Source organism: Oryx dammah, unplaced genomic scaffold, assembly GCF_014754425.2.
Source record: "Oryx dammah isolate SB20612 unplaced genomic scaffold, SCBI_Odam_1.1 HiC_scaffold_5, whole genome shotgun sequence".
Classification (NCBI taxonomy): domain Eukaryota; kingdom Metazoa; phylum Chordata; class Mammalia; order Artiodactyla; family Bovidae; genus Oryx; species Oryx dammah.
In genome coordinates, this window is record NW_024070189.1 from 102376281 (window position 1) to 102389071 (window position 12791).

The 12791-nt window shown below is 57.7% G+C and overlaps 1 protein-coding gene and 1 long non-coding RNA gene across 3 annotated transcripts; one reads left to right on the top strand and one right to left on the bottom strand.

The window, feature by feature from the left end:
* The first annotated feature begins 624 nt into the window (after window positions 1–624).
* On the top strand, window positions 625–8756 carry ARRDC2 (arrestin domain containing 2). 2 transcript variants are annotated; one of them, XM_040241127.1, is made up of 8 exons: window positions 625–1035; window positions 4734–4800; window positions 5025–5172; window positions 5672–5774; window positions 5862–6118; window positions 6468–6630; window positions 6911–7068; window positions 7610–8756. In XM_040241127.1, the coding sequence occupies exons 1-8, from the start codon at window positions 777–779 to the stop codon at window positions 7661–7663; spliced, it is 1209 nt and encodes a 402-aa protein (XP_040097061.1). In that variant the 5' UTR covers window positions 625–776; the 3' UTR covers window positions 7664–8756. The 2 variants fall into 2 exon arrangements, with proteins under 2 accessions (XP_040097061.1, XP_040097060.1); XM_040241126.1 differs by lacking the exon at window positions 625–1035 and adding an exon at window positions 4211–4618.
* Window positions 8757–8758: 2 nt separating this feature from the next.
* Window positions 8759–12665, bottom strand: LOC120864259. The gene is made up of 2 exons (XR_005721155.1): window positions 12542–12665; window positions 8759–9759 (listed from the first exon to the last, which is right to left on the bottom strand). It is a non-coding gene; the product is annotated as an uncharacterized LOC120864259 (long non-coding RNA).
* Window positions 12666–12791: the final 126 nt, after the last annotated feature.

A 12791-nucleotide genomic window follows, 5' to 3' on the forward strand; every position in this document is an offset into this window, starting at 1 on the left:
CTGAGTCAGCTGCCGCTGGGTGCCTCTGGTCAGCGACTGCCCCTGTGGGGGGCCTCAGTTTCCTCTTCTGTGAGATCAGGTGCTGAAAACTGCACAGTGCTCACCCTTGGGGACACCCAGTCTGATGGAGGAGGCACAACAGTGAACACTGCAGTCACAAACACAGTGTCCAGAGCCACAAAGAATTAAGTCCAGAGCATGTCTCCGAGGAGGTGACATTTGGGCATGGAGACCTGGAGAAGGGCGGTCCTAGCAGCAACTGCCGTTGCAAAGGCCAAGAACGAGACCCGAGCTTTGTGTGTTTGGGGAAAACCAGATGATGACAGGAAGGCCAGGGAGGAGGCTGGGGCCGCGCTGGGTCCAAAGGTGCCGGGTAGGGGACGAATGAGCCCACTAGACAGATCCCGGGTGGTGGCCTCCGCTCCGCGCCAGCCACATCCGCCCCCGCCCGCCTCTGACTCAACAGCGCCTACCCTGCAAAAACAGGACACGCCCCGCCCTGGGGGGTAGCAAAGTCAAAAGCGCGGACACGCGGGAGGCACGTTCCCGGAGGCCCGAGCGCGTCACGAGGGCGGACACGGAGGACCAGGAAGTCAGCCAACTGCGCGCCGGCCCGGGGCCGGCGGCATCCACACAAGTTCGCAGAAGCGGGAGAAAGCTCGGGAGGGGCGTCTGGCGCGGCGAAGACCAGCACTGAGTGAGAGCAGAGAGGTCGGCAGACGCTGCCCAGCAGCCGCGCCGGTACACCATCCCCGCCGTGCGCCCTGGCCCCAGCCATGCGCCCGGGGGGCGTGCGCAGCTTCGCGCTGGAGCTGGCGCGGGGCCCGGGCGACGCGTACCGCGGCGGGGAGCGCCTGTGCGGCCGGGTGCTGCTGGAGGTGGCGGCGCCGCTGCGGGTGCTGGCGCTCGAGGTGGCGGCGCGCGGCGGGGCGGTCACGCACTGGCTGGAGGCCCGAAGCGTGGGTGTCAATTCCATCTCCAGCGACTACGTGGCCGCCGAGACGTACCTGCGATGGCGGCAGCTGCTGCTCCGAGGTGAGCCGCTCATCTCCCCCCACCCCCAAGCCAGAATCCCCGCCACCGACCCCTCTTCTCAGGGCTGGGCGCCCCTTTCCAAGCTCTTTAGAGGCCGTGTGGACTGGCAACCTTCTCAAGAGGGGGACTCTCTTACCCACTAGGACTCCCTTGACCTAGAGGATGTGCGGTGGAGACATCCCCGCACCCACGCACCCCGCCCCGCCCCGCCCCGCCCCATATGGAGTCTGGAGGTGTTAGCAATCGCTTGCACTCCCGATACAGCAGTGAGGAATCAAAGGAGTCAGGACGAAGTTTTGGGTGAAGTGGGAAAGTATAGTTTTACTGCTTTGCCAGGCAAAGGGAGACACGCCTGGCTCTGCCTTGAAAAACGATGTCTCTACCCCAGAAAACTAGATGAGGGGTTTTATAATAGTGACTCAACATTGGGGGTCTTTGATAACATTAAGGTGTGAGCAGGGCTTGCATGCCCTTAATCTCATCTCAGGTGGTCGGTCTTCTAATCTCTGTGAGCTTCTCTGTTCCCTGTAATCTTGTCTCAGGGGGTTTCTTGGCTCCTCCCTTGATTAGCAACTGTTCAAACCCACCCTATGAAACTCAGGAAAGGTTATGGGGGCTGGAGTCAAGAAATGGGGTCAGAAAGGCCTCTGTGCCTGGGAGCCCCACAGGACCCCCTTGGTTTCAGGGGACCCCTTGGTGGAGCTAGGAGATCCTCCTCTCTAAACTCCAGGGTGTCTCATTAGCCCCAGGCCTGGGGGCTCTGATTCCCAAAGAAGGCCCGTGTCTCACCCCTGGCCAGCGCCCTTTACCAGTGTTTACATGAAGGGCTGTTTGCTGGATTGGGGATTTTGGTGGTGTTTGCAGGTAAGGCGGTACAGGGTAGGGTCAGATCAGATTAGGAGTCTTGGACATGTCCCTGCTTGCTCTGAGCCTCGGTGCTCCTCCCTTAGGCCATACAGCCAGTTGAGAGCAGAAGTAGGGGAGGGCAGGGACGGAAAGAGTAAGTCTGTGCTCTAGCACCTGCTGTGTGGCTGAAGAGGATGTTGGCCTTTCTGGGCTGCCCTGGCCACTTCTTCAGGGAAGGCAGACCTCACTATACCCATCTGCAAGATGGGTAGAAACAGGATGCAGCTCAAATCTGGCTCCCTGCCCACAGCACCCTTACTTCCGGCCCTGCACACACTAGATGCTTTGCCTACAGACTTACTACTTTGTCCAAACAGCCGCCAGGTGTGGGAGGCTCTCGCCTGATGTGCTGTGGAAACCAAAGCATAGCTGGCATGGAATGAGGCAAGAAGGGGCCCTGTAGGCACTTCCCTTTCCTTGAGACTCAGGGAAATCAGAGCTGGTCTCACCCTCCAGCCCTCCTGCTCCCACTCACTCCCACTTCCTTAAGGTATTGGAGGAGTGAAGCAGAGTTGCTGTGTGACTTCTGGTGAGTCCCTGCTCCTCTCTGGGTCTCTGGGGGAACCCACCTGTGAAATGGACCGAGGACACTGGCTCAGAATGAACCTTCCCAGGATTACCCTGGCGGTCCAATGGTTAAAACTCTTGAGCTTCCATCACAGGGGGCGTGGGTTCAATACCTGGTACCTGGTCACAAAACTAAGATCCCGCAAGTCTTGTGTGACCAAAAAGAAAGTATGAGCCATCCCATCCCCCCAAGGTCACTCTATTCCCCGCCTCCTCCTGGGCCTGTGGCCTCCTGTCTTCTTTCTAGACTTCACTTGACCCTGGGAGAAGGTCCTAGTGCCTTATTTCAGCCCCAGAGCCCTCCACCAGGCTGATCACTGAGTGGACAGCCTCTACCCCTCTCTACCGGTTTGCCCTGACCTCTATCACTGACTGGTTGTGTTGGTTATGGCCGCCTCCCACTGGGGGTGTCTTGGCCTCAGCTGGGGTTCCAGCCGGGCTGAGCCAGACTCAGAAGGGATGGCCAAGGCAGGGGGTGTTAGGACTTCCTAAAGGAAATCAGCCCTGGACTGATGTTGAAGCTCTGATACTCTGGCCACTTGATGGGAAAAGCCAACTCACTGGAAAAGACCCTGATGCTGGGAGAGGTTGAGGGCAGGAGGAAAAGGGGGCAACAGAGGATGAGAGGGTTTCATGACATGAGTTTGAGCAAACTCTGGGAAATAGTGAAGGACAGGGAAGCCTGGTGTCCTGCAGTTCATGGGGTGGCAAAAAGTTGGATATGACTTAGGGACTGAACAAGGTAGGGGGTGGGTTCAAGCAGCAGTGTATGACGCTGCCACCAGAGGGCGCAGGCGCTTCGCAGATCGCGTACTGGCAGCTTCCGACTTGGTGGTTACGGTCCCAAAGGCACACCGCAGCCCTGAACCCGGGGACTTCATGAGTTTCCCCGGTACTTGGCTCTGTCTGTGAGGAGAAGAGCTGGGTCAAAAGAGCAAACAAGTTTGCGGAGACGGGGAGAGTGGGGAATGGGGCTGGAGAGGGCAGGTGATGAAAGTTTGGAAAGGAACGTGGAGCAAAAGCGCTGAGGCGCCGCTGAGTGGCAGTGTGTCAGGGGCGGGTGGATGAGTCCGGAGAGAGGCTCTGGGAGGGGTCGAGTAGGGCTACACCGCGATTCATGCACAACTCTCTGAGGTCGGGGCTGATTTTGTTCTGGCTCTACAAACTGTGGAAACTCAGGCTCCGAGATGTCATTGAACCAGGTCACCCAGCTGAGCGGGTTTGAAATCATAGGTGGGGGCAGCAGGCGCCCAGTGTTGGGAGGCCCCAGCCACTTCTTCCCCCCTCCCCCATTGCACGGGGTGGGGGGTGGGCGGGCCGAGCTGAGGCCAGAGGTAGCTAGTCCTAGACTCTCACGGACCTGGCCGTTCCCTCCAGCCCCGGCTGGACATGCATCGAGTCACGTCTGCAAGTGGCGGCCGGTAGATGATTAAGCCGACCTGGCTTCGGTTTTTCCTGTTCACCTCTGCAGTCTGAGAGACACTTGTTCTGTGCCGTGATGCTTGTCTCATCCCAGGGTCCAAGAGGGTAGCAGGGGGTAGAAGGCCGCCAGCCGCAAGCCGGGGCTTTTGTTATTTTGCTCCAAGCCTGGGCAAGACCACGCCTCTTACCGCGCCATTGGCGTACTCCCCTCCGGGGGCGGGACCTACGTCTCGCCCCGCCCCTCCCGCCGTATAAATGCGGCGCCGGCGCAGGACGTGAGGAGTCTCTGGCCCGACCTTCGAATGCGCCTGCGCGCGCCTGGTAGGCTCGCGTCCTGAGGCTGCAGCCGTAGAGCCGCCGCGCCGCGGGTTCGAAGCCAGGGGCCGCTCGCCGCGAGTTCGTATCCCCGCGGCGATGCTGTTCGACAAGGTGAAGGCATTCGTGGTGCTACTGGATGGTGCTAGCTCAGGCTCTGAGCCCGTGTTCAGCGGCGGCCAGGCGGTGGCCGGCCGAGTGCTTCTGGAGCTAGCGGGCCCAGCGCGAGTGAGCTCCCTGAAGCTGCGTGCGCGGGGTCGCGCCCATGTGCACTGGACCGAGTCTCGCAGCGCGGGCTCGAGCACGGCGTACACGCAGAGCTACAGCGAGCGCGTGGAGGTTGTGAGCCACCGTACCACGCTACTCGCGCCAGGTACCAGCCGGGGGACCCTTGCACTGCGCTTGCTGTGTGCTCCGGAAGCCCCTTCGCAGCCACTGAGCCGCCCCTTCGCAGCCACTGAGCCGCCCCCTCTTACTCCTATCTGCAGGCACTGGAGAGACCACAACGCTGTCTCCTGGGCGTCATGAATTCCCATTCAGCTTCCAGCTGCCACCGTAAGTCGAGTGGGGTGCAGGATTGTGGGGGAGCCTCTAAGTGTCCCTAAGTCTGCAGCCCCTTCCAGGTTGGGGACTCCACTGCTCTGTATCCGGGGCCCACTGAGACCCAAGACTGTCTCCCTGGGAGGCCCCCCCAGAGTGTCTCTTGTCTCTCATCCCCCAAAGCCTTTGGGGACCTCCCACCCGGGTGTCTCTGGGTCTTACCTTCCGTCCACCCCCAGGACGCTGGTGACTTCCTTTGAAGGCAAACACGGAAGTGTCAGATACTGTATCAAAGCCACCCTCCACCGGCCCTGGGTGCCTACCCGTCGGACAAGGAAGGTGTTTACTGTTATTGAGCCTGTGGACATCAACACACCGGCTCTGCTGGTGAGTGGCTGCCCTTGGTGGGTTGGGGGCGTCCCAGGCAGGGTCCTGGCTACATGGTGATTGGCTCCTCACTCCTCCCTGCACAAAATGGGGGTCACAGCGGAGCCCTGGCAGGGAGGGAGGGAGGCATGGGAATGCTGGTGGAGCTGGGTGCAAGAACCAGCTGCACCAGTTTGCTTTGTGGCTCTGTGTGAGTGTCTCACCCTCTCTGAGCCTCCCACGCGTCCCTCGTCTGTGAAAGGGGGCACAATCAGAGCTTACAATAATAATGGCTTACTGAGCACTCATTAACACTAAGTGCCTGGCTTGTTCACTTGTTTTTAGCTTAATGAGATGGGTCACGTTCCTGGACCCATGTTACAGACTGTTAGAAACCAGAATGCTAGGCCCTGCCTCAAATCTTCCTTCAGCTGAGGGTGGTTTAGAAGCTCCACAGGGTCTGTGGTTGGTACAATGGAACCAGTTTCACATCCTTTTCCTCCCCCCGACCCCCGACCAGGCCCCTCAAGCCGGAGCTCGGGAAAAGATTGCCCGATCCTGGTACAGTAACCGTGGCCTTGTCTCCCTCTCAGCCAAGATCGACCGCAAGGGCTACACCCCAGGTAACAGGTGGGAGGGCCTGGACTGGGGAAAAGGCCAGTGCAGGGTTGCAGATGGGGAACCTGAGGCCCTGCGGTTCCATCTAACAGGTGAAGTGATCCCTGTCTTCGCTGAGATCGACAACGGCTCCACGCGCCCCGTGCTGCCTCGGGCAGCTGTGGTCCAGACCCAGACCTTCATGGCGCGAGGTGCCCGCAAACAGAAGCGAGCCGTGGTGGCCAGCCTCTCGGGGGAGCCTGTGGGCCCCGGGCGGCGGGCACTGTGGCAGGGCCGGGCTCTGCGGATCCCTCCCGTGGGTCCTTCTATCTTGCACTGTCGTGTTCTATGCGTGGACTATGCCCTCAAGGTAGAGTGTCCTCGGAGGCCGGGGTGGTTGCATTTGCTGGGAAAGATTGAGGGCAGGAGGAAAAGAGGGAGGCAGAATGAGATGGTTGGATGACATCACTGACTCAATGGACATGAGCTTGAGCAAACTCAGGGAGATGGTGAAGGACTGGGAAGCCTGGCGTGCTACAGCCCATGGGGTCACGGAGTTGGACACGACTTAGTTACTGAACAGCAACAACAACCAGCCTGGGGTCCCTCTCCATCCCTGAGGCTAGAGCTGGGACCTCTGGGCCTCCTCCTGTAAGAAAGAGCGTGTGGCCAGGGCTGCCCGGGTGGCTGGTCGTCTGTATTATGGCACTTCCCTCCAGGTCTGCGTGGACATCCCGGGCTCATCCAAGCTGCTCTTGGAGCTCCCACTGGTCATCGGCACCATCCCCCTGCACCCTTTCGGCAGCCGCTCATCTAGCGTGGGCAGCCACGCCAGCTTCCTGATGGACTGGGGGCTGGGGGTCCTGCCAGAGCGGCCTGAAGGTGAACTCTCCCTCCTGCTATGGGTGGGCATGGGTGGGAGAGAGGCAAGGGCCTGGCTGACTCTCTTCCCCTCCAGCCTCGCTCACTGTCCCCATCTGTAGAAGTGCTCCGGAACAATCATGTTGGCAACCTGAGTCCCCCCCAAGAATCCCAATCCAGGGGCACACAGCCCAGTAGCCCCAGAACTGGCCACACCAGCTCCACCTGGCCATTGCCCCTGATTCTGGGTCTCCCCTCCTCCTCCTCCACCAGCCTCACCCACCCTGGCTCTCAATTCCAGCCCCTCCTGAGTACTCCGAGGTGGTGCCTGATGAGGAGGTGGCAGCCATGGAGCAGAGCCTCTTGCCACTACTGCAGGACCCTGACATGAGCATGGAAGGCCCCTTCTTTGCCTACATCCAGGAGTTCCGCTACTGCCCACCGCCCCTGTACTCCGAGGTGAGCTTGGGGGTTCAAGAAGCCCCTGTGCCTCTCCAAGGCCCTGGGAGCCAAGGAACCACAGGTGAATCTTCAGTAATGATAGAACTCCTAGGGACTTTCCTGGTGGTCCAGGGAGGAATCCACCTTCCAAGACAGGCAGGGGAAGAGGGTTCGATCCCTGGTCAGACCAGTAGGACCCCACATACTGTGAGGCAGTCACGCCCACGCGCCCTAACTACTAAGTCCTTGAGCCTCAGCTTGAGAGCCCGAGTACTGTAAACTACGGAGCCCAAACCCTCTGAAGCCTGCACCATCACAACTAGAGAGAAGCCTGTGTGCAGCAATTAAGACCCGATGCAGTCAAAACTAAATTTCTTCTATTTTAAAGTGATAGGGCATCTTCTACCTCCTGTCCAGGGCCTGAACCCACTTTGCATCTCAATCTGTTCCTAAGTGTTGCTCCCTAACCTAGTGTGGGAGTGGAGATCCAGGAAGATAGGGTGGGGGTGTTTCTGAGCCTCCAGGGCCTCCTAAGACTTGATGGGATCATTTCTGGCAGGAGGATCCAAACCCACCCTCCGAAGCCAGGAGGCCCCGCTGCATGACCTGCTGAGTGTCAGGTGGAAACCTCAAAGGATAAGGTGTTTACACATGCTTCCAGCCACCATGGACATGAGCAAGGAGGGGCTAGATGAAGAACAGACTGCGCTGACTACACTGAAGTTGGGGAAACTGAGTCTCAGAACATAACAGGGCCATTCCAACATCACAAAGAGGAAGAGCCAGTCTGGAGTCTTGACATATCTGGACTGGTCCTCATAAGGTACCAGATACCCACAGTAGGATCTGAGAAACCATTCAACCTGTCTACGTCGGTCTATGTTCCCTCAGAAGCCTCCAGTCTGAGAGTGACAGAACCAGACATAAATACTTCCAGACCCACAGGACCAGAGGAAAGGACCCCGAGCTGGGAGAGTCCAAAGAGGGAGTAGAGAAGGCTTCCTGGGGAAAGGGCATTTTAGTTAAGGCTTTGGTGTATGAACAAGAGCTTGGTAGGCAGGCAAGCAAGAGGTAAAGTCGAAGAAGGTCAGAGCTGACTGGTGTTTGGAGACCGTCCCTTCATCTTTGGAGTGGGACTCAGTCGAGGCCATACTGCAAGGTCCAGGAGGTGAGAGGGCCCAGGAACGAGGCATTCAGGAAAGCAGGTCATCAGGGCCATGTGGGGGCTGAAGGGTGGCAGGTGCAGCGACTCCAGCCTTAAAACCTTTGAAAACCAGAGACTCCTGTCCCAGGCTGGAGCGCCTGGGCGCCTCCACACGGTCCAGCACATGAGTACTGCCTGGGTGCTGCATGGCCTGAAAAACACGGGTTCAAGGGAAGACAGACAAGACTGGCTACACAGCTTACAGAATGAAAACGTGGGGCCACTTGTTCCAGAATTAAGAATTTCAAGACAGGGACAGCAGAGCATTAACCCAGGCTGTGGGGACAGAGGTCAGCCTGGGGTGACAGAGTAGGGCCACAGTATGCTTCTGAACACCCGCTGTGTCCCAGAGGCACACAATATGATGGGGCAGCTGGATAAGCCTCCAAGTGCAGAGACCGGGCCGAGGCAGGGCCCCCGCCTGGGACTCCACATTTCTGATAAGCCTTAAATTGTTCTCTTTTGTACATTTTTTTTTTAAAATAAAAATCACAGAGGAAGAGCTTGGACTTCGTGGTTTATTGCCTCCAGGTGCTGAGAAAGTTGGGTGGCCTTGACCACCATCTTGGGTCTGGATCTCAGATGGAATTCCAGGCTAAGGAGGGTTGAGGGGCCCATTGACCAGAAGGTGAAGCTGAGGCTCGAGGACACCGAGGGGGGCTGACACCCATCTCTCCCCTCAGTGTAGCTGCAAGGCTCGGGGCAGAGCTGGCGGAGGCCTCATCTGTGTCCCCAGAGTGGAGCCGAGCAGGTGGGAGGGAGGCCAGAGGCAGGAGGATCCTGCCTGTCTGTGGCGTCTGGGCTGTTGCTTTTGTTGTCATTGTTTAATCCCTCAGTCTTGTCTGACTCTTCGCAACCCCATGGACTGTAGCCCGCCAGGCTCTTCTCTCCATCCATGGGATTTCCCAGGCAAGCATACTGGAGTGGGTTGCCATTTCCTTCTCCAGGGGATCTTCCTGATCCAGGGATTGAACCCACTTTTATTGAGATTCAATTCATTTGGCATTTGTAAGTGGGCCTAGCATTTAGGACCTTTCCAATGTTGTGCCACCATCACCTATAATTCCCAATGATGCTCATCAGCCTCAAAGGAGACCTTGTCCCCACGAGCTGTCACTCCCCTTTCCTCCTCCCTTAGCCCCAGGCAACCACTCATCTGCTTCCTTTGGTCTCTGACTTTGCCCGTTCTGGACATTTCATGTAGATGAGCTCATCGAATATGTGGCCTTTTGTGTCTGGCTTCTTTCACTCAGCAGGAAGTTCAGGCACTTTTGTTGCAGCAGGAATCCATGCTTCGATCCTTTTGATGGCCAAATGATATTCCATTGTGTAGACGCACCACGTTTTACTATCCACTCAGCCTCTGTTGATGGACATTTGGGTCATTTCCACCCCCTGATAATTGGGACTCAGGTGGCTGTAGTTGTGCTTGTACAGGGTTTGTTTGAGTACCCACAGAGCTCTAGGGCAGCTCTAGTGGCCTGGGGGTTGTCGCTTTTCTGGAACTGCAGGTGTGGAAAGTGAGTCCAACAGAATGAGGTAGCTTGCCCAGGGTCACATACTGCTGGAGCTGCCACTTGAAAACGCCCGCCGGAACGCTGGAAACCCGTGCAACTCAGGCTCCTCCCCAGGCCAGAGGCCCCGCCCCTTGGGCGGGGCCCAATTAGACCACCTGAGACAGGCCTGACTTTCTGCCCACCAGTCTTGCCTAAGCAGTGAAAATTAACTAGCAGCCCAGGTGGCCACGTTTGGGGCTGAGGGGCAGGACTGAGGACTGGAGAGACCCTGGAGCAGGACCCTGCGAACTCAGTGTTCAGGCTTTGCTCTCTGTGATGATGGGTTCGGAAGTCACTTGCTTCTGAACCTCAGTTTCCCCATCTGAGACTCTGGACACTTCCTCTTCACATCAATCACTCTCCTCCCTGGTCTAAATTTAGGCCCTGATTCGCAACATCTCCTGGTCTTGGGGTCCACCTAGTCCTCAGTCCAGCAGTATCTGCCCTGGGTAGCTGACTGGCCATAAAGCTTGGAAGTTGTCAGACTTGGGGTTCCTGGGGGCCCAGCGGCAGGCAGGAGATGTTCCTATAGCACGGTTACCCAGATCCCCAGATGGCAGCCTCAGGTGGGGCTGAGTTCCCCATCAGCTGGATTGTGGAAGATGCAAGATCACAGTTTCCAGATTTATGTTCCCAAACGAAGAGACTGAGGTGTTTATTGCAACAGTGGATGTGGGTACATGTCTATGAAAGGTTCCCCCAGGGGGCTGGGGAGGACAAGCTACCTCGTGTCCCCAGGACTCCTGCGTCTGCAACTGTCTGGAACCTGATCCCTAAAGGAGGCAGATTTTCTGGTTCAGATAAATGACAACAAGCATGGAGCTAGGCCAGGCAGCCCAGAATTCAGGGCACTCCCTGGAGTTGTGTGGGGCCCACAGAGTATAGAGGAGTATGGCCAAATATTCTGAAATAAAATCCCTCCCCTCCTTGGTCCTCTAAGACTACCACCCAACTCTCCCTCCAGTTTCCCCCTCCATCCCTGGCTGCTACTCAAACACCCCAAGCTGAACCCAAGCTTTGCACATGCTGTTCCTTCTGCTAAAAGGCTGTTCCCTATAGCTGGCCCCTCTTTACACACTAGCCTTAAATTTCAGGGATAGCCCAACCTAAAGTCACAACCCCTCATCATTCCCTCCCCCATCCCCCTGTCCCATGTTTTCTTTGCCTTCATCAGTCTCTGAAATTTGTATTTAGATATTCACTTGTTTGGCTGAGACCGTGAGAGCGGGGCTAAGTCAGGGACATATCTGGGGTCCCAGCACATAGCAGGTATGAGTGACTGGAGGGGACTCCCCATCTACTCTGGTGTGAAGAAAGACTCTGAAGGGGGTAGGAGGGTCACTGCTTCACGTTTATTCCCAGGACCCCCGAGAATCAGAACTGTCACCGGCTTAGAGTCAAGGCCAGGCCTCTCTGTGTCTCTCACTGCTGTCTCTCTCTCTCTGCTTCTGCCTCTCTCACCGTCTTTGCCTCCCCCATCTCCGCCTCTTCACGTCGCTCTCTCACTGGCTCTTACCATCTCTGTCTGACTTACCATCTCTGCCTCTCTCTCACCCTCTCTCGGTCACCATCTCTGCCTCTCTCCGTCCCTGGCTCTTTTACCATCTCTCTCCGGCCCTGGCTGCGCCAAGCCCGGGGCATGGGTGACAGGCAGGCAGGGCGCCTGCTGCTTGTTTTCTGCCCTTACTGGCAGCCAGCCCAGCTGGGCTGCTGTTCAGGAATCTTCCAGCCGCCCTGCTCCAGCCACCAGGCCCAGCCACCACCAGCCTCTCCCCCCCGGCACATTCTGTCCCGAGCAGGGAGTACTGGGGGCGGGCGGGCAGGGGGACATGTTCCTGCCCGGCTCCAGTTACAGGACAGCCCGTCCTGGTGGCCCTGCTCCCCACCAGCGCTGCCCCCTAACACCTCCCCTCCTTGCTCTGGGCTTCGATCTTCTTCAATGGGGCCCCTTCTCCAGCTGGTCCCTACCTCAGGAACTCTGCACCTGCCAAGGCTTCCATTGGGAGCTCCCTCTCCCCAGATGGCCCCAGGACCTTCTCCCTTGTAGACCTTCCTGTCCCTTGGCCAGAGCACCTCCTTGGTTCCCCTGCCCCCGCTCTGATGCATTTGCTTTCTGATCTTTGCCCTTCCCAGAGTTATATATTTATATGTTTAGGGGTTTTGTGTTTGTGTTTTTTGGCCTTGCCACGTGGCATGTGGGATCTTAATTCCCTGATCAGGGATCAAACCCGCACCCTCTTCATTGAAAGCACGGAGTCTTAACCCCTGGACCACTGGGGAAGTCCCATATCTGTTGACTTGCTTGTCTATTTCCCCAGGACCCCACTATATCCGCGGTGCCATTAGGGCTTGGTGACTATTTTAGAGTTGATGTCGTCAGCCTGAATTCTGGCTCATACACATGACTCCTCATCTCCTCAGCCTGCCTGACCCACCCCAGCCCCCCACACACCAGGAATCTCCCAGTTCTCTGGCTGTTGCCCAGGGAATTCCCTGTACCGCCAGAGACACCTTTTTCCAATGAGCGGTTGGGTCTGTCTGTCCTTTAAGCCCACTGGGCTCTACACACAGGGGCAGCCACAAGGCATACACACACACACACACAAGCAGAGACACACAAACGGGCCCGCAGACTCGAGCACACACAGCTGAGAAACCACTGACACAGACCCTCTAACACGCGCCCGCTAGGACCTGTGCAAACAGGTTTGCCAGCAATGACCACACTCACCCCAGCGCTGGGCGCTCCCAGTCCTGGGTGAGGGTGTGTGGGGTGTCCACGTGTGGAGTCCCTCAACTCTGAGGAGGCTATGGCTTCTTTGCAGGTGGGGGCAGGACGTGGGATTTGAATCCACGCCAGGGTATACTCCATCTTGTCCACACACACCTCTGCCCTTGCTTCCCTGGTCCAGGAGTCACCCCCCACCCCCAACCTTGTTTTGATGTTCGGGGAAGGCCAGGAAAGTCCCAAGAAAGCATCG